Source organism: Calonectris borealis, chromosome Z (genome assembly GCF_964195595.1).
Source record: "Calonectris borealis chromosome Z, bCalBor7.hap1.2, whole genome shotgun sequence".
NCBI lineage: Eukaryota > Metazoa > Chordata > Aves > Procellariiformes > Procellariidae > Calonectris > Calonectris borealis.
The window spans coordinates 46,054,878-46,079,101 of NC_134352.1; the positions used below are offsets into that span (position 1 = coordinate 46,054,878).

The 24,224-nt window shown below is 37.1% G+C and overlaps 1 protein-coding gene across 5 annotated transcripts in view; it reads right to left on the bottom strand.

Annotated features, from left to right (window-relative positions):
* Nucleotides 1–230: 230 nt before the first annotated feature.
* Nucleotides 231–24,224, bottom strand: part of PTAR1 (protein prenyltransferase alpha subunit repeat containing 1) — a 36,411-nt gene continuing 12,417 nt past the window's right edge. The window contains exons 3-8 of one of the 5 annotated variants that reach the window (XM_075137212.1): nucleotides 20,480–20,546; nucleotides 15,156–15,260; nucleotides 11,581–11,794; nucleotides 8,070–8,123; nucleotides 5,952–6,268; nucleotides 231–5,382 (exon numbers count right to left, since the gene is read on the bottom strand). In XM_075137212.1, the coding sequence (XP_074993313.1) occupies nucleotides 5,037–5,382; nucleotides 5,952–6,268; nucleotides 8,070–8,123; nucleotides 11,581–11,794; nucleotides 15,156–15,260; nucleotides 20,480–20,546 (1,103 nt within the window). In that variant the 3' untranslated portion in view covers nucleotides 231–5,036. Of the gene's footprint in view, nucleotides 5,386–5,951; nucleotides 6,269–8,069; nucleotides 8,124–11,580; nucleotides 11,795–15,155; nucleotides 15,261–20,479; nucleotides 20,547–24,224 lie in introns of all 5 variants that reach the window. The other 4 variants (XM_075137211.1, XM_075137215.1, XM_075137214.1 and 1 more) reach the window with 4 other exon arrangements.

The following is a 24,224-nucleotide window of genomic DNA, read 5'->3' on the forward strand; positions in this document are numbered from 1 at the left end:
CAACAGACTATGCCCTGAGAAGTAACATTACACACTAAGTAAAAGCCACTAGAAAGTGTCAGGTCTACAATTCAAAAGCATAAACTGTTTACAAAGGAATTTCTTGGAAGCACATATTTCCTCCATTTTTCAGCAATACATTGCTTCGTCAGAGGAAAAGACTAATGAAAGTTTATGCTAATTCTAGTTTTCCCAACTTTAACTACAAGATTTTTTTTCTTCTTTTCTCCTTTAAACTCTCCTGGGGAAACTAGATGGCTTCATAGATAAAGCTCTTGCTTTTTACCTCTGGAAGAGGATGTAGGCCTAGCATGAGGTTCCAAAAAAACTGAGCCTGATGAACTCCTCTTAAGGACATCAATCAGAGCACTTTTTGGGAGGTAGTCAGAGTTATTTAAACACGAAATGAGGCCACCTCACCAATGCTTTGCTACATTCTTTTTTGCTGGTTGGAAGAACAGAGAAGAGGTTGGGAAGGAAACACGCCTCTGAGCACATGGGAAAAAAAGAAGGAAAACTACCTTAGACAGGGACACTGAACTTCCTTTGAAACTAGCTTGAATGTTAAGTGCAATTGAGAATACGTGAGTTACCCTCTTTTTTTTATATCTGATATTAATAAAACAGTAAGATCTAACTGTAAAGACCTCTCATCACCAAATGAGTACAAGACAAACATGCATTTAAAAGTCACATCTACATTTCACTTCACTGCTTCTGTTTCCAAAATTGCTTTGGAAGATACAGTTCAGGAGTTGCAGGTTTTTTCCCCACAATGTAAGTGCAATGCTTCACTTCCTACTAAATTAAAAAGACTAAGGAACATTCTTCCCTCACAGAAGGCAAAACAACATTAAGCAAACAACCTTGTCCAAAAATTCAATCACTGAGTCTCTGAAGACTCACCACTTAAATTATTCTCTGGTAGTCACATTTTGTTCATTGTATTACATGTTATTGTGAAAAATTATGCTTGTTGAGTCTGGCTATGCAGACAAGCCTTTCCAAAACCCTTCGTTTCTGCTCATCAGTATTATACAGTACTGTTTCAAAAAATCATTAATTATCTACTTAGGAAAAAACTCACTCCTGTCCATAAAGACTAGCTACACATTCTAATTAAGCAGCACTAACATAAAACTGGAAATGCCAGAAATTTTGATTATAAGACAGAATCTAAGCTTTCTCACTATATTATCACTTTGCTTATTTGTCTTAAAGTAAGTTCTACATAAGGTAATTAATCAAACAGTATAAACCAACAATTTACTTTTCCCCCTATTTAAATGACACAAGGATTTGATTGTATAAAGAATATGCAAGAAGTCAACAAAACACTAATATGCAGGCATGAGTAGATTAAGAAATAGTAATCAGAGCAGCAACAGCAATGTGTTCCAATAGTAAGTTTATACGCTTGTTATTGTAGCCATTTTAATGCTGCATGTGTTGCTCCGTTGACTGTAACACACAAGATAAACCAAATGCCAATGAAATAACGGTTAATGTATTTAGCAGCAGAGAATTCAACCCCTTAAAAATGATTCCTTCTATTCTAATTTCTGTAGTTTCAAATAACATTTGTTCCTCAAACCCCTTTGTTTCTAGCACAAAGAAATTTCTACAAAGACTAATCCAGTGAACAAAAAGAATTTGCATCGATTCAAATGACACGCTACAGCAGAAGATAAATCAGTAAAGATGCTGAACTTTATATGAAGACGTTTACAGACATACAAAGTTTGATTTTACATTTGAAGAAACTTCAGAGAGTGAGAGCCTTGTATTCTGCAGCTTCTGTTCGACATTTTCTCTGAAAAAATGTTCACTGACTACATCATAATTTTCTGACCTCTGAAACACAAAACGACTGAAATACATTACGTGAAGTAGCTGTACTCGATAACCTTTATGCATGTTAACTACCAATGGCCTGAAGCCACTTTTTTTTTTCCAAGCGGTGCCCAAATGGGACTCTGCAGTAATACTGAATGGTTAGACAGGTATGTTCCAAAGATCATAGTTTCAGAACACCACACAGTTGTGAGCTTAATGCAATTTCTTGGAAGTACCTCTTCAACCATTTCATGTAAGAGGCTTCAGGACATTGACAGTTTGAAGTAATTTAGTTATATATTTTCTTCTTTCGTACAATTTATATTGTTACCATGAAAAAATTAAAGCTTGATTTTGACAGCTTATTGTTTGCATTTCTTTCAAAGGGGAAGATACGACTTGTTTCAATTTCACTTTTATTTTTTACTTTTCTGTGTGGCAGAGTCTAGTCTGCAAACATTTCTAAATGTAATTATTCTCACTGGAGTAAAAAAAAAAGGGGGGGGGGGCGAGTATTTCCATTACGTGTAGGCTTTAAAAATCCACACCCACAGTGTTTTGTAAAAGTAATAAAAATATCAGCACCATCTCTAATCAGAGCTCTCAGAACATTTTCCAAGTATGAAAATAAAATGCAACTCTGTTCAGTTACATAGAACCAAATCTTGTTTTCCTACAAGCATGCATAACTCGTGCTGACATGAATAGGATCTGCACGCATGTATATGAGGGCAGCTGTTTGATCTTAAGTGTTTATGATGGAAAGATTGTCAAATTCAACAGCATAATAGTTCCACGATATAGCTCTAAGAAAGCCAACAAAGACTCCAGATTATAGTCTGGAAAAAAATATATCATGCGTTTCAAGTCAGATTCTAATATAAATCTTTTCTTCTAAAAACCTCAGTCATTCCAGTGCAAGAAGAGAGCATCTCTTTCCTTCCACAGTTCAAGAAATATTTCTTATCATGCTCTCACTTCTCAGTCTGCTCCTGGCACTAATATTTCTCTCATGAACAGGTAATTTGTTCCAAGTTAAACAGAACACACAACTACGTTACTAACTGTTTAAGTAATCTAGGACCAAGAACGTGATCCTTAATACATTGCCACTTTCCAGGTTCCTTAATACATCACACTTTCTGGGTTCATACTAGTCATTAATGGGATATTGTAATCAAGCTGACCCAGGCTACTACACATGCTTTAATGTATCTTTCATACCCAGAAAACATCAGGTCCTCTGGGATGGGTAAAAGTTCTACTCAAGTTAACTTCTTAAGTTCAGACTCCGTTTTGTACCTGAACCCACCCATTTGTCAGTGTTCATTAGAGACAACATCTTAGGATGAAATTATCCTCTCAAGCCATTCCCATGCTCCCCTCACACATCAATTACCTTCTTCTGCAACTAAAACCATCAACCAAAACGGCATCCCAGAGCATCTCAAAACAAACGGACATGTAATACATCCCTAGCTATATAAAGGCAGCTGTGGATGCCCACTGGGACAAAGCTTTGCCTGGAAATGCTCAAGCCTAGGTCAGTCTTATCTAGGTACTGTAAACAGAAGAGTGTCCATTTAGAAGTGTCTCTGCTAGCTACTCTGTGCCTGAAATGAGTTACGAACATACTCTCTAAGACTAGAGGTGGTCTATTTTCATTTTGAAATGCAAGAGTAACCCCCATCCCTCAAATTATTTAGAACTGTTGGAATTCCACATGTTTTGAGTGCCCTTTTTCTTTCCAAATGATACCTTTTGAGCAGGCTACTTGTTTTTTTTCTCCCTCATTGTTGCTCTCTCTGCCCAACAGAAACAGCAGCTTGAAACTTATCACAGTCAGGAGGCACTTTGGGCAGGAGAAATATCAGCAATTTTGGCGAAGACTCTAGCTTGAAAATCTAATCCCCTCAGTGAATAGTCTGTTTGGAATAGAGGCAATTATACATTGTACAAAATTCTACAGTTGTACAATGTTTCTCCCCTGGGTCTTTGGACCAGCACAATTCCATTAGTGTAAAAAAACCCCTTATATAGACAAGTTCTAAGGAAATGACAAACCAAACCATTCAATGTTTAATTTCACTGGAATAGAAATGTGTTTCAAATTCCCTTAAAATTTACAGTTATGTAAACAGAGATGTATGGTTGGAGAAGTGCTCTTAAGGAAGAGTCAAAAGAAAAAACCCCAAAGACTGAAGCTCTGCAAAAGAACAAAAGTGAAAAGATAGCTCCCTCCTGCTGAATTTTTTAAAATGTATAGTCTCAGTGACCAGTCAGAAGAATTACTTTTTACTCCATCGTCTATTGGAATTGCATGGTCTTAGTTAAGTACAAGTTACCAATGTGTGATTTAGCAGGCTGAGATTCTGTAGTGTACATAATACATTCAGAAATGTGTATCAAGTGTCATTAATTCTGGATTGTTTGAGATAAAATAAATAAATAAATACCAAGCAGGAAATGAAGGTAGTCTGTTCTAAGAAAAGTATTTCCAAATACAGCTCTGACTGTGAGTGTGAACATGTGTGTTTGAACTATTTTCTGTCACATTTTCCTGTACCTGCTTTTCAGGATTTCAACTTCATAGACTTTCTTATCAAACTCATGTGACAACTAATAAGCAAACAAAAACCCAGTTACAATACTAAAAGGCAGGGCTCCAATATGTTACTGGAGCCTTGAGAAAGAAGTCACAAGACTGCAGTCTGGTGTTCTACCAAAGGTTGCTAATACAAAAGTAATAGCACTCACCAAATGTAGTCTGAATCCAATAAAGTATTAGCAAGATTCCACTATAGTAAAGAGGAATGACCTGGAAACAGGTTTAGCTGATACCGACAGATCCTCCTATTCTTTTTCCAGACACTTTTTTTTTTTTTTTTTAAAAAGTCAAATGATTCAGAGTCCACCTTAATGCAGAAGTTAAAAAATAAGAAAATGGCATGGTAGGAAGCTGACACAGAGTGATTTCTTAAAAAGGTTAAAGAACAAACTGCATTTGCTTAATAAAAAGGTACGCCAATTCTTCAATAAATAAAGTGACAGACTTCTACTCTGAATATGAACTTTAGGACTGACCATTAAAAGAGTGAGAAACACATGGTTAGATAACACTTGCAACTAAAACATGCATTTGTGTCTGAAAAGAGAATATTGCACTAAAAGAAGAACCCTGAAGGCTTTAAACTCTTCCTTCACTGACCTAAAAAAGTAACTAGCCATTTCCTATAAGCAGTAGCAAACCTGGCTTGGTCCGCATCCCTACAAGTTGATAATACTTTGTCAATGAACCGGTACTCCATTTCTGGACCAAGAGAGTCCTGCATTGGAGCACGCTTCAGCCGTTTCGTTTCTTGGGTATAACCTTGTTTGCTGCTGGATTCATTCAAACCGTCAACATCCATAGCTTGTGCCATGTGACTTGTCGCAGGACTGTTGTGGGAATTATTCAGAGTTTCATCACTGCTATCCACAGATGATACCACTGCACTCAGAAGAGGAATTTTGTTGCTTAGGTGGTGCTGAAGGTAGAACACACGCCTTCTTCAAAGGAAAAGGAAGGAAGAAAAAAAAAGAAAAGGAAGGGAAAAAAAAAAGTCATGCATTGAAAATAATGGGCTGTTGCTGCTGAACTGCTTCAGTTCTTTTGCCATCCCACCAGATTCCCCCACAAACAGACCCAAAATCTGCTCTCGCTGCTCACACTCTACAAAAAAGATCTCGGTGTCACTTTGGCAAATCTGCTGTTATCTAGTCAGGCACATACACCCAGCTGGCAAAGCACAGGTTTTCTGCAGCTGACCCATCTTCTGCCTATCTTTTGCTCACCTTTTGCCCTTTAAAAATTTTAAGTGTGAGGAGGCTGATTATCTTACACAAACTATAGGCCCAAATGGAGCTTACATCAACAAGATACTTAAGCCCAATCAAATTTTCCATCACAGCTCTGATTATGCTCTTGAATGCTTTTCAAAGGCTTAAGACATGGTAGCTTAGAAATCTTTTACTGAGTGGTACCTTTTAAAATCAGAATAACAATTTATCTGGAAACATCAGGCAAAGAACAATCCACAAATCAGAAGGACACTCTTTTGATCAAGTCCTCTTACCTATGACACCACAAGGTTTCATGCCCTGGGTAAGAATCAATCAGTTCAGTGCAGAGCTCCAACTCCTCCTCTAAACGGCACGGGAGATCCACGTTCTGCTCCTCCACACAGGCAGCTTCTGCCCCTGCACTCTCCTCCTCCTTTTGAAGGCTAGGGTTTTGCTCATTTACCATTTGATTTTGTACCAGTACATTATTGTCAGTCACAGTTCTGCCTATCAAGGACTTGAGTAAGAACTGGCGGTAATGAAATCCACTATGGTCTGAGACATGCATGGATACCCAATATTTAGTGGATGAAAGTTCGTCAAGGAGAACCTGAAACAAAAAGCAGGAACAGTTATCAATCAGTATAAAGGAGAAATTTACCACCACAGTTTCTGTATTAAGGTAACCTCTCCTCTGGGGATTTCAGCCACTGAGGTAATGGTTTAAGAACACACACAGAAAAATGAACTAATCACTGAGCATTTCCACTGTGTGCTGACAAGTATCTTGGCATCCATGCACAAAAGAAATTACACTTCTTCCAAAATCTGAAAAGGTGGGTGTCTCAGAAACCTTCCCGCAGGGTGAGGGGGGAAAAAAACCCAAACCACTTATGATGAGAAATAAGCAGTGGTTTAAGAATCTCAAAATGATTAGGAATAAAGACTATTTAGAGGAGGCAGAGGTAGAGAGTACACTAAACTACATGGATATTAGTTAGAAGTATTTTAATTTTTGCCTAGTGCATTATGGGTGTCAGAGGGTGGGTGAGTTGCTTATAAAAAAAAAAAGGATTTAAAGCAATTTACACTTTCATTTTCCAGGAAAGAATGTCAACCACTAAATTATATTCCAAGTCCTACAGCCTGTGGAATACAAAACTATTTGTCCATAATTAAGTTGCTTGAGTTGGTAAATGGTGAACTCCCAGAAAATCTTTCACAATAACTGTGCTACATACTTACATCAGTGACTGCAGCTGTATTTGTAACACTGCTGGCACCTACAAATTTTCTCTTAATTCTGAATGCTATTAAACTTTCAGAATTTATTTCTAGGAAGACGGGTGAGTTTGGCTACTGGGCAAAGCTTCTTTTACTTTACTTTCTCTATTAGAACTAATAGCTGTATTTCTTTAAAGGCTTTAACCTCTTTCCTCACATTGCTCCTCTTTGGAGACTTCAAACTCCAGAGGAGATCAAAACTACATTTTTTGTTTACTTCTGAAGACTTTGGATATAACCTTACTGGTATATTCTTGCTTTTAATCTCTTTTTCTAAGCTACCTATGTCACTTAATAGGACGGCTGATGCAAAGCAACTTTCATAGGCACAAGTGTTTCTTTTTAATCCTGCAGCACAAGAGGCACAGCCTCCCACAAAGAAAACCACAGAAATGCACAAGGCTAGTTACACCTTTTTTGTTGTGCGTCTGTTCTAAAAGATATTAGAGCAAATACAAACGATGTAAATAGCACCTTCTACCCGAGATACTCAACACGCTTCTTTAGGTCTTGATAAGAGATACCAGCACTGTCTTCCTTTTAGAGATCAGCAAATTGAAGGGCACTATTAAATAACAGCCCACACACGAGATTCTTAAGGGGGCTAAAACTCTCCATCTCCAGTTCTGCACTTTAAACTACAAGATCAGCTTCTCTCTTCTCAGCAGAACTGAGCTTACTATTTTAAACTTCTGAACGTTAAAATTTAAAAGCCTATTAAAAACAACATAAGGCTCAAGGGCAACATCAGAAAAATCACACCAGTCTTTATTCAGCTAGAACTAATACTACTATACACGTTATGTCCAACTTAGATCTCAAAACAACCCGATTCATTTACCTGACGTGTTTATAAGCTACAAAGCTACAGAGGAACATTGTAATTATGCATTTTAACTCCCTGCAAAAACCAAACCAGAATGATTCCCAGCATCACTCCTTACCTGAACTAGAAAACCTCTTTTAGAAAAGCAAGACAGAAGATTGCCATTAAACCTCTTGAGATCTACAAAAAACAAAGCCTCTCCTCTAGGAACGTTGGACTAACAATGGAAGATGCTTCAAACAACTGGAGGTAAACCAGAAAGCCAGCTAACGTCTGAATTCCAAAAGAGATTTTTTCTTACCAAGCCAGTTTTCTCCATTTCCACACCAAACAGCACAAGCCCTTTGCCATTCTTCTGTGAAGCAAAGAGGAAACGATGTGAAAACGCCTTCCTTCCCACTCTTGACAACCTCTCACAAAGGACCCTCTTCTACCTTTGGTGGTGAGCTGAGTATCATGGAACTGACATCCTGCTCCAGAACAGGACATATGCACTGGTTGACCTTTGCCTCAACCTCTGGGTCTGCACTCCCTCTTACACCCTCCCTGACCCTGTGCTTGCTTTTTTAAAGTGCCTACCCACCACAAACTGCAGCCCAAAACTTCCTCCCTGGCCTGGGACACTGAGGAAATGAGACGGAACTGTATCTGGGGAAAAAACTTTTAAGGATAACCAGAGAAATATGGCAATGTCCACTCACACAAAAGACAGGTACCTTTGGAGGTCCAGTCATGTGAGAAAAAGCCAAGGCCTTACTGGGGATGTCTACAGGAAACATTGCTTTGTGCCTTATGAACATACTTCTGTCTTATGGGCATCATGCAAGAGAGGTGTTGCCTCATGACAATCACCCCACCACTTGTTTCTTTGCTTGTTTTTTTTATTGTAGGGCCTGATCAGTCACTCTCCATCCTGTAATTATGAAGGTGAATATTCCTATCTAAAGAAAACAAAAAAGTTTGTCCATCCTTGCTGAACTGCATCCTATTTTTGTACCTGCACGACTTCTCTGAAGCATCATAGTGTGTATGAATTTTAACAGACTATACCGATATTACTCGCTTACTCTGGTTCTCCAACTAATGGTGCACCCACCTATTAGTAGGTGTCTGGAGCCCCTGTTTTTCCCCGATTAGCTAACTGTACTGTCACATGAGAAGGCTGAAGTCAAGCTTTCTCATCCTTTTCCAAGGCAAGTACTCCAATACTAGAAAGATTTAAATTGGTTTGGAACAATCTATTCTTGACAAATCCTTAATTGATATTAATGAACACTATTCAAACACTATGTAAACTTGCTAATGTGGTTCAAATTCTGCAGGAAAAACAAACTGAGATTTCTATATTCAAACAAGATAATGTTGTTTACTTTCCAGTGTAACAAAGAAGAAACATCTATATTCTGTGAGAATATCTTCCTACAGGGCCAAAACTTTCTCCTCCAGTATTTTATAACTTTTTCCCAGAGTTTGAACTGAGATTCAGTCTGCAGAAGCATTAGGATTACCAAACAACCTACCCTCTCAAATCCTCCAAAACAGGCCAACAGTTTCATATATGACAAACCTGTTTTGAGAAGTCTTATCTCAATGATAATACAACATATACATTATGTTTCTGGGCCTTTGTTTCCTTGTACACCATAATAAAAACTACCTCAAACTACAGGCAAAGTTTGTATAATGTGCCCCTAAATAATACAGGGTACTCTAATTTGAGGCAACCCTGCAAGAACTAAATGGCTGTAGAATCACAGTGACTGTTTTATCTGCTAATTTTTTCAGCAGAGTTTCAGTCTTACAGATCAGTGAAGTTTACCATTATTTTCAGGTATTCAAACACGCAAATGGCTGAAGATACAAAATGAGACATCAAGCAAGAAAACAACCTGTGTATTTTTGTGAAAATCTGTAATGTCTGCTTTTTCCCTGTCTTCCTTCGTATTTGCTTTTTTCCTCACATTACATCTTGCAAATAATCACTTTCTAATTCTGCCTTTTAAAGTTACCTAGACACAAATTTTATCTCAAGATTCTCAATATCTTTGTGTTCCACACTTTTTCCTAATTTTCCTGCATCCCAAACACTTTCTGCTAGGCCATCTGAAGAGACACATTGGTGGCGTCATGAAAAAAACCTAGAGTCAACATGGAGATTTCCCAATGGGTTAAACACACTGCTCGAGGAACAGCAACACCAGTGAAATTTTGCCAGAGGTAACAGAAGCCAGTTGGACAAAACTAGAGAAAACTATCACTTCCTCAGTAATCAGCCTAAAAATACCAGTAGGGGAATGGGGATGGTGGGCAAGGCAAACGGACTTAGGAGTGACTGAACAAATTTAAAACACTTCCTTCACAGGCATGCTTGTGACCTGTCACACAAAGCATTGACAACTACCAATGAATAAACCCACCAGAATAATTCCAGCTCTGAGAAGAGTTATTTCTATCACAATGCAATTGTTTCTGTTTATTTAAATTAGTAAAGAATAGCAAGTGCAAAAAACAGTCAGGGTGTTATCCTGATCTTCAAACCACTGTTAAGTAAGCATAAAGTGACTTGAGTTTTAATTAACAGTGCTAATTTTTTTCCCCCTTCTTTTTAATAAACCTGTTAAAGACTTATGTGGAAGTCCCTGTTTCCTATTAAAATAGATGTCTAACCCTAACTTCTCACCTCCAATCTATTCCAACCCTGTAATTCTTCTGAGATTTCCGTAACCACTTTTTCATACAAACTTGCTAGGCAGATGAGTCCAAATTCTGGGCTGTCTGCCTCATGGAGTCTGGAACATACTTGCTATTTACTACCAACCTGATACAGCTATCTTCAAAGTTTCTCGCGTGACAATTAACAAGAAACATCAGCAAAACAACATCCATTGCCAGCAGTAGCTGTCCCATAAGACATAAAAAACACGGCTGTACTGACTCAACAACCTCCACTAAATTCCTCCCTCACTCCCCTACGCATTTACAGGATGGCAAAATGCAGTGGCCGCCGTTAAAAGTGTGAGTGATGTGTCACTGTATCAGCCTAATATGCACAAGGAATTCACCTAACAGCTTAGAAACCACAGTATTACAAAACTGCCTATATAATTTTAGACCATGTCACATTAACTAATTCAGTTTGCTGCAGGCCTCGATGTTTTAGATACTGCCATGTGATCTGAAGTACACGCCACTGCATAAGATGTCCCTGCTGGAGCTGAAATAGCTTGATCAGCCCTCAGTTTAAATGCTGTCAAAACATACTATTGGAGCTGAAGAAACTAGTTACAAGCACTACTATGCTTTCTCTGAAATTCCTGCTGTCTTTACTTAATCCTTCAGTATTCTGAAACCACAGATAAGCTGAATAAGGGTATCAAAACAAGACATCACATTACATTATCAAAATAATATCTGTCATGCATTATCTTTTTCTCTATTAGGAATTTCAAGATTAGTGCTAGAAGAATTATTTTCAGTTGCCCCTTCTTTATTTCAGCTCACACAGTCCCATCTATCCTCCTTCCACAAGTTCATGAACACTAAATACCAACAGACAAATAGAACTTCGTACTTGTGCAAGAAAAATCTGTTCTTTCTGCTCAGCAGAACCTGCCTACACTGGCAAGAAAAATGCAAAACATACTCATTGCAATATCTTGCCTGTTTTTTCAAAACATTCTTAGTTACCTATGCTAACTTAATACGATACACTCCATCCATGTCATAGGATCTGCTTGGCAAAACAGTACTTTTTTTTTCCTTTTTTTTTTTAGACAAGGAAATTTAAGACTTTATTCACTATTGTATTATACCTTGACAGTCAGTTTTCCCAAATGCTGCAAAACCCAGATGCGATGGGACCAGGCATTGTAGTTGCTTGGATATCTCCCAGCAGCTTCAGAGCAGACATTCATTTCCTCCTGCACTAGTCGGTGAATTCTCTCCAGAGGTGCTGCTCCCAAGTTTCCTTTAGTCACAAGGCTGGGCAAGGAGTTTTCCTGAATTAGTTGTTGCAGCACCCATCGTCTGGTTAAATGACGTACAATGTTAATGGTGAGAGAACAACTTTAAGAGAAAAAAACGTTTTTTCATTTATGTAAATGAATCAAACCTTTCTGGTATTTCAATTATCTGAACTACACCATAACTAGATGATGAGTAGAGTAGTAAACATAACCATCTAAACTCTTCCCATACTGAAAGCTATGACTTTATGATCACATTCCAAAATAATTTAACTCTAGCTGCGTTAGTTTGTTCACCCACTGTAAGTGGTCATGGTTACTTACAGCATATTAAAAGAAAACAGAAGGAAACAGCAAATTTATGAAAAAAATACGAGAAGAGTCTGCATGAGATTTCTAATGAGCTCCTCTTTCAGAGACTTGTATAGCACTAAAATAAAGTAACCAAAATAAGACAGAAAAAAGTGATTCAACAAAAAAAAATGTAATTGTGCTTTCTGAGTATTTTTTATATTTATCAGTACTGCATACAGCAAGCCAAATTAGTATCTGTACATCACCAGCAGAAAGAAAGTGCAAAAGACTTAAGGTTTCAAGGGCTATAGGTATAACCAAAATAAATGTTTTTATTGCTGAATTATACATATTTGATTTGAGGTGACTGAGATAAGCACTGGTATTTGTTTACACTCTGTCTTTTTCTCTTAGTTATTTTAAAAAAAGATTTAAACTATTGGAAGACAATATTAAACAAAATTTATAAGAATACAATTTTTAAACTGTTTCTCAACAGAAATCACAAGCAGTGGACTGAAGCCAGTGTTCATACACTGGCTTCCCATATAACATTTGTTTTAACTACAGATGTGCAGCCAAACAAACCATGCTCTTTGACTGTTGCATAACTTTATTTTATGTAGTAATTTTGAAGACTTAATTTTTGCTTTTTAAAAATGTCCTTGATCCGAACATCACCATCTAGTATTTTTTCATTTCAATCAGCAGATTTGCAAGAAATGAGAAATTCTAAAAATGTCTAGGCATGAAAGCTGAACGAGTAGAGAGTCGTTAACAAAAGGTAAATATTATTTCATTAGCATTGACTTCTGAGTAAAACCATAAAAAGACAAATTATTTTAATCCAAAAATTATTTCAGCTTCTTAACATGAGGATTTTTTATAAAATAAAGAATTCAGATAAATTATATATACAGGATCATGTGAAAAAATACAGACTTTATAGTCCCTGTGGCTACAACAAAAGAAAAAAAATTATAAAGCGAGATCTGAGCTACTTTCTAGACTTTTTGCATGGGAGGAAAGAAAGACAAGCACAAGCTCAGAAGATTTAAAATATATTTTTGGTACCTGTTGAATATCATGGTATTATTTCTGAGGTTTTTAAGAGAACATCTTCTCCAATAAATTTGGAGAAAAGAAATCCAATTTCTCCTATCACTGTATGCATGTTACTACTACTATTGCAGTTCCTAGAATTACCGCAAATGACTGCAGGATTATCCAGTGACATTTGCACAATCAATAGATATACTGACCGTATATGCACAAGATCTGTCTGAAGCCCCCCAAAATGTATAGCAAAAAGCCATATGGCAAAATGTATGACAGGTATTTTGATATCTTTAGTGAGTGTATCTGCTATGTGTAAGAGAAAAAAAATTGGGTATGTTTTACTGGATTTTATAATTGCCCCATTCTATTTTTTTGTACTTCCATCTGAAATTTGGTATCATAGGGGAACAGAAAACACAAGATTAATCACTATGCTGATGCAGAAAGAAAATTTTTGCACATCTTATTTTCTAACATGTATCAATCGCGGTCAGCACATCCAAATCCAAGCCAAACATTTGTACAATCATCCTCAAATATATTTTTCTGTTTTAGGCAAATATAAGAAAGAACAACAAATTATAACACTATTAAAATACTCCTAATTTAAGATTGCATAGAAGTTATAGACAGAATTTTTTATTATTTCTAAGATGTAAGTAAATATTAAGAACCTACCATTCTGACTAATTTCATAAAAACATACTGATCATCATAATGATATGGTGACACCAGGTTTAGCACTAGTTACATGCAAAAAAATCACAGTTTTCTAGTGTCAGCTACCATGTAGGAAAGCCTAAGCCATGACAAACTGCAAGATTTTTTCCCAGTATTTCTACATATGCCTTTTGCTTCAAACAAAGCCATCAAGCAGCGTGAGTCAGTAGCATGGAGATGATGAAAAGCAGGTAAGAACAACAAAACTAAAAACCAACATTGCAGAAATTCATCAGTGCTGTTGCTGCATCAATGCTACTAAGAAATAAATTAACAGAAAATCAATAGATGCTTATAAGTTAAAAAATGCCCAGGAATATTAAATGTATTACATTCTAGGTTAACTTTGAGAATTTTAAGCTCATGCATTCACAAAGAAGAGTTTACCAACAACTCCCTCTTCCAAAAATTCATACGTTATCAGTACAACTGAAGCTTTATTTATATTTTTGATAAAGTATGAATCCCCTAATGGAGTATCAACTTTACAGTTGTCCTAATGCTGGACATGTGAAATGAAAACATTGCAAACTGCTTTCTAATGTGTTACGTTCAAATCTCTTTAAAGCTGTCTATAAAAGGATTTATCCTGTGAAAAATACATCATGAAAAAGATTTTTTTCCCCAAGATTTTTTCCTTTTCTTTTTTTTTTTTTAAAAAAAACAATGAGCAATGGCTCTATACTTCACTTGGCTGTGCTACAGGCATATTATGTACACTCAGTCATGACTGAGATGGTTAGCTTTGTGCATTTGAGTAATTCTGGAGTTATATTTTCCAAAAATGTGCTCTGTTATTTTAATATTTAGTAGTGGTGACTTAATAATATTGCTTAAGTTAGAAATGATAAAAATAAATTCACCAAACCAAAAAGACCGGTATTGGAATGGAAAAGAACCCAACTTTGATTATAAAAATTAGCTTTTACAGATTCCTGTCTTTCTGAAACGCCTAGACAAGCAATATAGTAGTAAGTTGGAGGAGGGAAAGAGGGAGAAACCCACAATGCTGAAATACTTACTATTGATGGAATCAGAATTCTCAGGCTGAGAATTTTAGGTGCTGCAAGACATGACAAACCTTTAGGAAAATTTATCCCACCTCCAAAGTTTATTAAAAAAAAAATGCAGCAAAAAAGGTGCATTTGATTTAAGTTCTAAGTGTAAAATACAGGCAGGTATCTTCAAAAGCCAAAGCACGGTATTTTACAATGACTGGCTCAAAGAATCTGCTATATTTCTAGATGTCCTCCTTCATCTGTGGCTCTCCTTAAACCCAAGCACAGGAAAAAAAACCCTAGGAAAAATGTTTAAGTTTGGGGAGGCAACAGAAGGCAAGGGAAACAAACCTATGAATCCATGTTTCTGGACTCTTTGGAAACTTGGTTAACGCCAGTTTTCCAAGATGCAAATCTTTAAGTGGATTTAAAGTGCCAGAGAGAATTAATTCTTTCCTACAAAAGATAAAATAAATTTGTATGAATAAAAGAAGTAACCTGAAAACAGAACACAAATCCCAATAACAAATAGCATGGCATTTCCTTTCTATCATAACAGAACTTCACTGTCAAACTACAAGAGTTTAAAAAGGCTTTGGGGGATTAACCCATTCCACTCTGCTATATATATGCACACCCTACTCAACCAGGCCCAATAAAATAAATTCAGATCAAAGAACTTTATCTTAATCTGAACACATACAACCCACTGGTTCCCAAATCTACCCAGAAATCACTGAGTCAACTGTATTTGAGTGTGGCTCTCCATCACATTTTCAGAAAGCCAAGGAGTTTGGGCTGTATGTAATGCCTCTTGAGAATAATGTTGCTTTTATCTGCATACTCCAAAAGCACCTTAGTAACACAAGCAGCTTTTTTGTTTGTTTGTTTTTTCTTTGATATAAGGACTGCCAACAGGATTACATATATGACTAAACATTCTTTCTTGAAATTAAGCCCTTAGATCATTCTGTACATCTGAAAATAGTTACTCTTCTACACAGCCTCCCCCCCCCGCCACACACACTTACTTCCAGTTTTTAAATATGGCTCAAGATGCAGTATCAAGGATCCCTAAATTTAGAGAGAAGTGGGAAATATTCTGTGTGTAGAATGTTTTTCAAACTTAAGAGAAAGGCTGAAATCGCTAAATTTACTTGTGTGGAAAACAACTTTTGGTTTAAAAAAGAAAACTGATTTACCCTAACAAAACTTAACATTCATCCAACGTAATCCTTCCCAGAGTATCTCTGACACAGACTGAGCAAAGTGAAAGTCCGTATTTATCTTTCTTGCCTTCTTTGCACAGAATTCCCTGCCCCACACCCTGTTCTTCTTTCTAGCTTTAAACTCTTACTGCCTGTCCCAAGACATGTTTGTAGATATCACCCCATCACCGGTTACTCCCAGGACATTAGTTTCCATATCCTATTCTCCATTCTAGTGGATAGAGGGTTTGAAGTAAAGATACAGTAAGTTCCAAAGGTACCATTTGCTGACAGAAAACATGGATTTCCCAGAACCTCCAGAAGTCACAATTAAAAACCAAGAGTGTGAGAAGTAGAAGCAATTTTGGCATGGGTTTGGTGTTTTGGTATGGGTTTTTTAGTTTTGGATTGTGGGGGGGGTTTGTTTTGTTTTGTTTTGTTTTTAATAATTTATGGTTCATCATAATGATACACATGGCACCAGGCTCAGCAAGAGGAGCACTAGTAGGTGAAGAGCAGATGATCAATTTTCTGACCAAAAAAAAAAGGGAGGAAGGGAACAGGGAGGAAATAAGGAAATACACTGAAAAAATCTGCTATCCAGTAAGAAGGTAAAACTTCTCTGCGGTCTAACACAGAACACATAATGTGGTTTTAAAGTTATGGCCCGAGTCTCACCAACAAACTGACATATTTCTTTAGCATAAGCACTTACTGTCATTTTCTGTCTGTTTTGGAAGTTTTCAGTAGGAAACTGACTCCATCTGGCACGTTGGCTTTGTGTTGCTTTAATTGAACTGTATACCCACAGTCAGAAGCTGATGGTGGCCACACTAACAGCGAGCAACAAATTATTTCAAATTCAAGAAAAATGGTGAGATGTACACATCTAGGCACTAGCCTAGACCCTTCTTTCGCTACTGAACCAATAGTTGAATAAATCCTTAAGGAAGTTTTGCTCCCGATATCTAGTGAAGTCAGTAGAGAACTGCAGAGATCAGAAACATGCCTACTGGGACATTTGTTTTTATCTGAATCAAGTTCCAGCATGCTTCAGATTGGATGCTTTGTGCAGGTGCTCAATAGGAAATCCAGGTACACCAGCCACACTGGCAGACTGACCAGACTGTTCGGTGCCAGTGCGCTGACTTTCGCAAAGCAGACAAGAGAAAGATTCAGGGAATGTCAACACTGGAGCAGGTGGAATAATTGCCCCATTACTGCAATGCAAAAGGTGACATTTTGGTAAAAATCACTTATGACGTGGACAATGAAAAAGCAGCCTAGATCAGTCTAACGCTCAAAACAAACGCATGTACATATTTAATGAAGATTTAGATTACCAAGCCACCTACTTCCCAAAACCTAACTCGTGGTGAAGAAATTGCTCTTGCTATATTAAAGCATTAACTGTAAACAAGTAGGCTGACACATATTTAGCCTTAAAGTAAATTTACTCTTTTGCAAAGTTGAACATTACAGACAAGATTCACTTTCACTGCTGTGATAGAAAACCAGTTTTTAGCTTCATAGATTTTCAAATGAGAGATCCTCCCATTCACAAGTAAGGGACTTCAATCACAAGTACAACTAAAGTATCATATACTCCCAAATAAACCTCTTTCAAGCTCTTTCAGCCAACATCCAACTTGGGATATATAATTTCTAGCTCACTTTTTTGCCATGTGGACCACAGATAATTTTTCAGCCTTCAGAATTCTAGCTCCCACAAAAGATAATCTGAAATGATTTTGACTTGCTTTACATTTTTGCTGACACCTTTGAAGTCATTGATATCTGATAGGAAAAAGTTTGACTTTTCGGAGTTGCTTGTTACCTAATGTCTTTTGACTTTCAATCAATTCTACGTGCCAGCAAGTATATCAGCAAGAACAAAAACACCTATGACAATTCTTTTACAATGACTTACATAAAAATTTTGGTCATTTTAATTTGAAAGATTTTTCAACTTACAAAAACAAGGATAACTGTAATTATGATTAACAAGTCTTGTTGCCCATTCAGCGTAACAGGAATTTCCCTCCAAGTTCTAAGGAGCGACATGCGTCCTATTCTTTAGCACGCCCTCCTACACCATACAATTAGCTCTTGCTCAGTTCTCAAGGTTTAGGTTATAGTCACTACCCTTCTGTAGCTTCCCAGTCACTTCTAATTAAAATAAATAAATAAAAGACAAACCTATGCAGGCATATTACAATTGTTTAGAATAGCTCCAAAGTCAAGACAGTTCCTAGCAGGTAACACATTCGAAGTTTTATGTTCTTCTGTGCTTCATTAATCAGATACAACCTTCTATGATTGTCAGCTTAGCTGAAATGCTCATTAGCCTTCCACACCGTCACTCCAGTCTTCTTGCTCTGCCAAGTCCTGTCTCCTTTCCAAGGAAGAGATTTCCTTTTCCCACTCTCAAACAACCCTCTTCCTATATATTCAAATTCAGCTTCCTATATATTCAAATTCAGTGCTGTTGAGTCAACCACTATCTCTGAAGTTTTCACTAGAGAATTCAACATAGGAAAAAGGGATTATCCCAGCCAAAATGAAAGTCATTAAATTCTACAGGAAACACTCTATGTTACTAACAGCAGGGATGTTATTCAGTAAATAACTATTACACTTCTTATTTTTTGGGCTACTTAGAGTCTGTGACGCTTTTTTCCCTTAAAATAAAGCAGTGAATTTGTGTGTGGAGAATGTAAGATAAATCTGGCATGACAAACATCATCTGAGGAAGATGAAAACAATCATCCCACAGTAGATCCATCATGTTCTGCAAGCAGAGTGCAAGTCCCACACAATTAGTTCCCAGCTTATACTAGCTTAGAATAAGGATTTACCTCCAGCATCTGTGCAGAACACAGTCTGTTCTCTACTCTGTGACTACATATGCCACGTGTCTGGCTAGCTTGACGTGTAATTTACTGAAGTAGGAATTTCACAGAATAGAATAGAAGCTGAAGTGTTGTGCCAATTAAGTGCCTACCCTTCAAAAGAGCAAACTCCCAGCAGCAGCCTAAAACAACATAGGGCCAGATTCAGCAAAGCAGTCCCTTGGCTAGAGCTGGCTTGGTGGTAAACTCCACAGCTACTGACTGGCTGGTATAACAACAGCTTCTCTCTGCATGCTAAATGGAGCTTCAAACACAGATCGCCCACCAAGCCACCGGCCACGAATTTGGGAAGCAAGGCCATCTTCTGTAGTAACTTGTAAACTTTGGTAAACCATAAATGTCATAAAACAGAAAACAATCCTCATCCATATTCCTTAACATTTTTAATTCCATTTACAACTTTGAACTATTCCTCTCATGTACACAAGAGCAAACTCTTTCAGCTGTCAGGCAGGAAAAAAGTCAGACTTTTTCCATCCAGACAGATGGATGCATTTGTATTAAAAAAAAAAATAAAAATCCAGAAAACCTAAAACAAAAACCTGAATTCAGCTTTAAGCACCACAAGATTACATTACTGTAGCAGCTCCAGTACTTATACATGCTCCTAATTCCATTTTATCACTTGAAAGCTACTCAAGCTATACATTTTCATGACAGTAAGCCCTTTACTATCACTTTCATCCCCTTTTCTTAGATCTGAGATGCTAGACAGACAGAGATCACAGCAGAATCCTTCCGAATTACACCAGCAGTGAAAGAAGAAACAAACAAACAAAAAAGCTGAATTTGCCATATCCAGGGCTGACAGCTACCCGTAGCCATCATCTCTCTAGGTCATTTTGTTAATTTTTCCTGCTGCAATAATGCATCTTAACTACAAAAGTCCTATTTTTAATGAGAGCCCTCCTAGACACTGACAGCCCTCCAGCCCTTCTAAAACTATTCCTTTAAGACTGTCTCCAGTCTTACCTAGGCAGCAGAAAGAGAATAGTCCCCCACCTCTGAGATTTGCACAAAAATTATCAGGTTACAGGTTGTAAAGAACTGTTGCTTCTGGGCTCCATAAAGAGCAAGGAGATAAATTTCTGCTCCTGCTCCATAATGACTCCTGGACAGGTGCTGCAGCATGACCAATGGTGATGCTAAACTAATCCAACAGGTACAAGAAAGAAGCAGGGTGGGGGAGAATGCATCTGGAATAAAGGATAGCCGTCTTCCTCCCCTTCTCTTGCACTGTATGTATTGAGGGCTATTCAGCTTTGATGAGCTGCACTGGTAATGGCAGCAAATTGAACTGTTATTGCAAAAGAACTCAGGTATAATAGTCAAAGAGGGGTAAAATGAAACAGTGAAGACAGACAGCAGACATCAGTAAGACAGCCTGAAATTATCTGCAAGGCATACGGGATAGAAGAGATTTTTAACATTCCTTCAGCACTCCTTAGCTGAAAAGCTCTTGCTGTGTCACTAATTACCACTTCAAACAAAGCTTACAGCTGACTCGCACATAAGGCCCAGGTCTTTCTGATGTCACTTGCTGAGTGCAACATACCTCACATTCCAAGCAGTGGTGAAGTCGGGGTTCAGCAGCAGCAGGGTACACGTGATATCTATCAGCTCTAAAAGCGATTGAAAAAGAGACACAAAGATTAGTAATGATTTGTACACAGCAGTATTCTCTCTGCACTCCCTTATTCCCTGTCCTTCCTCCAAGTCTCTCCTCCACGGGCTGCTGTACCTATGGATGCCCACCTCTGCAAAACACTGCTCTGTCTCATTCCAGAAGAAATGCTAGCTTAATTCAAGAGGGAGCAAAATCTGCCATTCCTTCCTTTTCATTATTTAAAATAGTGGACTTCTGTCTTGCTAACAACTCACATCTAAGAAGTCTGCAAGTGGAAATTTCTGACCTCTACCTGTACTGCTATAATCAAACAAACAGTATGCCCTCAGTGAGGGACAACCATTACATAGAATCCTTGTATTTAGTGATTTAAATTGCAGACACACTGTATATATCATAAACAGAGAATTCTTCAAAGAAAATCCAACAATTTTTAAATAAGATAGTACCATTAAAAATATACCCTACTATTTCAGTACAAGTCTGAGCTGCAGATGGTTGCCATATACTATACTGTTACAAAAAATACACATACTATAAAAAACCTATAGCTAGGAAAATGAAACACCATAACCATGAATTAGAATCACGAAATAACTCCACTATCTAACTGCAGAGGAAACACTTTAAATACATTCTGAAGTGACAGCCTTGCTTCAGACTGAGGTTTTAAGACTAACGCACTAAAAAAAGAACCAACAGAACATTTGTTTGCATCCCTGCATTTAAGCACTGCACAGACTGTAGATTTACGTATAACACTTACTTTTAACGATGTCGTAAAAACAAGACTGAGGTATATGGTTGCTGAGAATGGAAGAGTAATTTCACTATAATCTAGTCCTTCCCGTTCCTTGCACTCCACTGCACCATTTGAGCAGTTTTTAGTCCCACCAGGGTAACAGTGAGGGTTTATGATTCTCCACTTAAGCTTGAGATACTAACGACTCTCACTGCGTTGGCTCCCTTAACCTCCGCTCTCAGGAGACACAGCATCAGGTCAGTTAACCTGTCCTGCAATCACAATTCTTAAATTTACATGGTAATTTTGCAATTGAGTAAGAAGAAGAAACTTGCTTCAAAACTGAACGTGACTACCCAGACTTTTACTGCCAAGAAGGTCTGGCTACATTCTCTCCTAATCACCCTACATTTAACCTACTGAATAGATTGTACTCCAGGTGATTTCCAGCAAATAACAGGCACTTTACTACTTTTTAAGGGAAAAAATGAAAAGGAAAAAGAGGGTAACTCATGGAACTAGATCTCTGGTTAGTGCAGTTAATATGACTGTAAAATGAAATTTTAAAAAGTCAATGATGAAATGCAACAATGATGGAGCATATTAATTCAAAATGCGAAGGAACGTGGCTTCATGTATCTCTGAACCAAGACTTTGAGAGAAGTTAATATTTAAGTGGGTCAAAAGGTGGAATACCTTTGTATATTACTGTATGACTGCTCGTTCATTTATGTCCAACAAAGTAATTTTGTATTTCCCATGATGTTCCTGCTTAAGAGGAACATGTTATGCCAACATATAATTGGGGGGGGGGGGGGGTGGGTGAGAAAAAAAATTATTTAGTGTACTATGTCGATTTTGCACTAAGCTGTTATGGTGAAATTTTAAAAATTCTATTTTCATGAGATTTAGTTGAGATTTTTTTTTCCTTTAATGAAAGATTTCCTTTTAAACCCCTCTTTGTTGCCAGGGAATGAGTATTGCTCATATGCACAAAGCTTCTTCCTAATTTGCTGCCTAAACGTACAAAGCTTTTTCTTTCACTTATCCAAACCCTGAACCAGCAAAATACTTCAACACTTATTTAATTTTAGACAGATGAATTTCCCAATTGAAATATCCAGGATTACTCACATATGTAAAATTAAACACCTACTAAGTGTTTTGCTGACTACTGTTTCAATTTTACATTCAAAAACTTCATTGGCAACATTTAACAAAACATGAGTTTTATGAGGCTCCATAGTTAAAATTGTGAGCTGTCATTGTTTCATGTAGATTTTCCATTTTACCTTCTCAAAATATTAGTAGTTATACTATATTTTTAAAATCTCTCAATTTTACATATCATGAATATAAATAATTAAATGCTATAAGTAATAATAATTATTCTGCTATTATTACCTTGTGTCATAAACAATACACACAAATTGCCTTTCAAAATGCAATAGGTCAAGAAATAATAATAACTCTTCCAAGATAACATAAATCTTTTTGATGTCAAATTCACAGTACCTACCACATGGCAACCGAGAGTTTCTTCAAGGCAAAAATAATAATTAAAAAAAAAAAAAAAGGATCGGGAATTACAAGCTTTGTTACTAACACAAAGCAAGGCTAAATACCTTTATTAGGTTAATTGCATTTTTACCCCATCCAGCCAACTTTCTCTCCAACTGAGAGAACAACAAAAAACCCCACCAAACCCAAAAAATCCCAAACACAAAAATCTTTAATACTAGCTTCTCCCCTTGACAAGTGTCACATATTTTTTAAACTTGCTTGAAGTTATATTTAATCTAGACTGCCAGCAAATCATTGGCTTAGTGTAATTTTTTGAAACATATTATGAAGAGTTCAGCGCACCAAATCTAGGTTGATTGACACTTCCCACAGTGAACTTTATCTTCACTGCTTATCACTTTGCCAAGAGGTCAGTGGGCTGCATCTAAAGGTTCCAATGCTCAACCATAGTAAGTAGCAATGCAACAGGACTGTGCAATAAAGGAGATGCCTGCAGGACTTTCTCATTTGTCACAGAAGGGAAAGGTGTTTGCTATGAGAGGGAAAGGTAGATGAAACTGCAGTGCAGGGTAAGAAGAAAAGTAGAGATGCAGTAAAATGCTGCAACAAAGAACAGGATTAGAGGCATTCTGATTAAGTCATAAAAAAGTCTGAACTTTTGAGTGTTGGATTTTCTGAATGCAATAATGGTTTTAGTAATTATTAGATACTACCACTGTATATGCTATGGTTGACAAGACACGTTAAGCAAAAGCTTATTACAACCTAGTTCAGTCTCTTGAATACTTTTTAGAAACGGTTTTCACAGTCTATATGACTCCACTTAGAACAATATAGTTTGTTTATCCTACTAAGTCATGATTTCCAGTTAACATGACTATTCTGGTAATGTCAAAGGTCTGGAACAGCACCAAATCGAGCCCAACCTAAACAGAAGCTTGTCTACCATTTTGTCCGTTTTCCCGTTACAGAGGTTCACTGTATCCTGAACATTATCAAAGGAAAGAAGCAGACAAAAGGAAAATCTCAAAGCAATACCCAGTTCTTTCATGTCGAATGTTCTTTGATGCTTTGTGCAACAAGTAATAGATGAAGATTTCACAAAATGTGGATTCTGAGCCAGAGATGTCAAATGACACAATGTTAGTAACCTCTGAGCCACTTCTCAATAGAAAGTCTTACGACAGATCTGGCACAAAATGGTAGTAGTTGCCAGCGTCAGTAACAAAAAACATCTTTTATTTACAATTTAAAAGCACTTTTTGCTGGACACATTTTAAGCAAACTAGCATCACAGGTGCTCACAACATCCATGTCCTTTTGTACATCTAAGTCTCCCCTGCTGCAAAAGGACAAATATGATAATACGTTTTTAACTCATTTTGTTTTTAAATATGGCTGTATCCA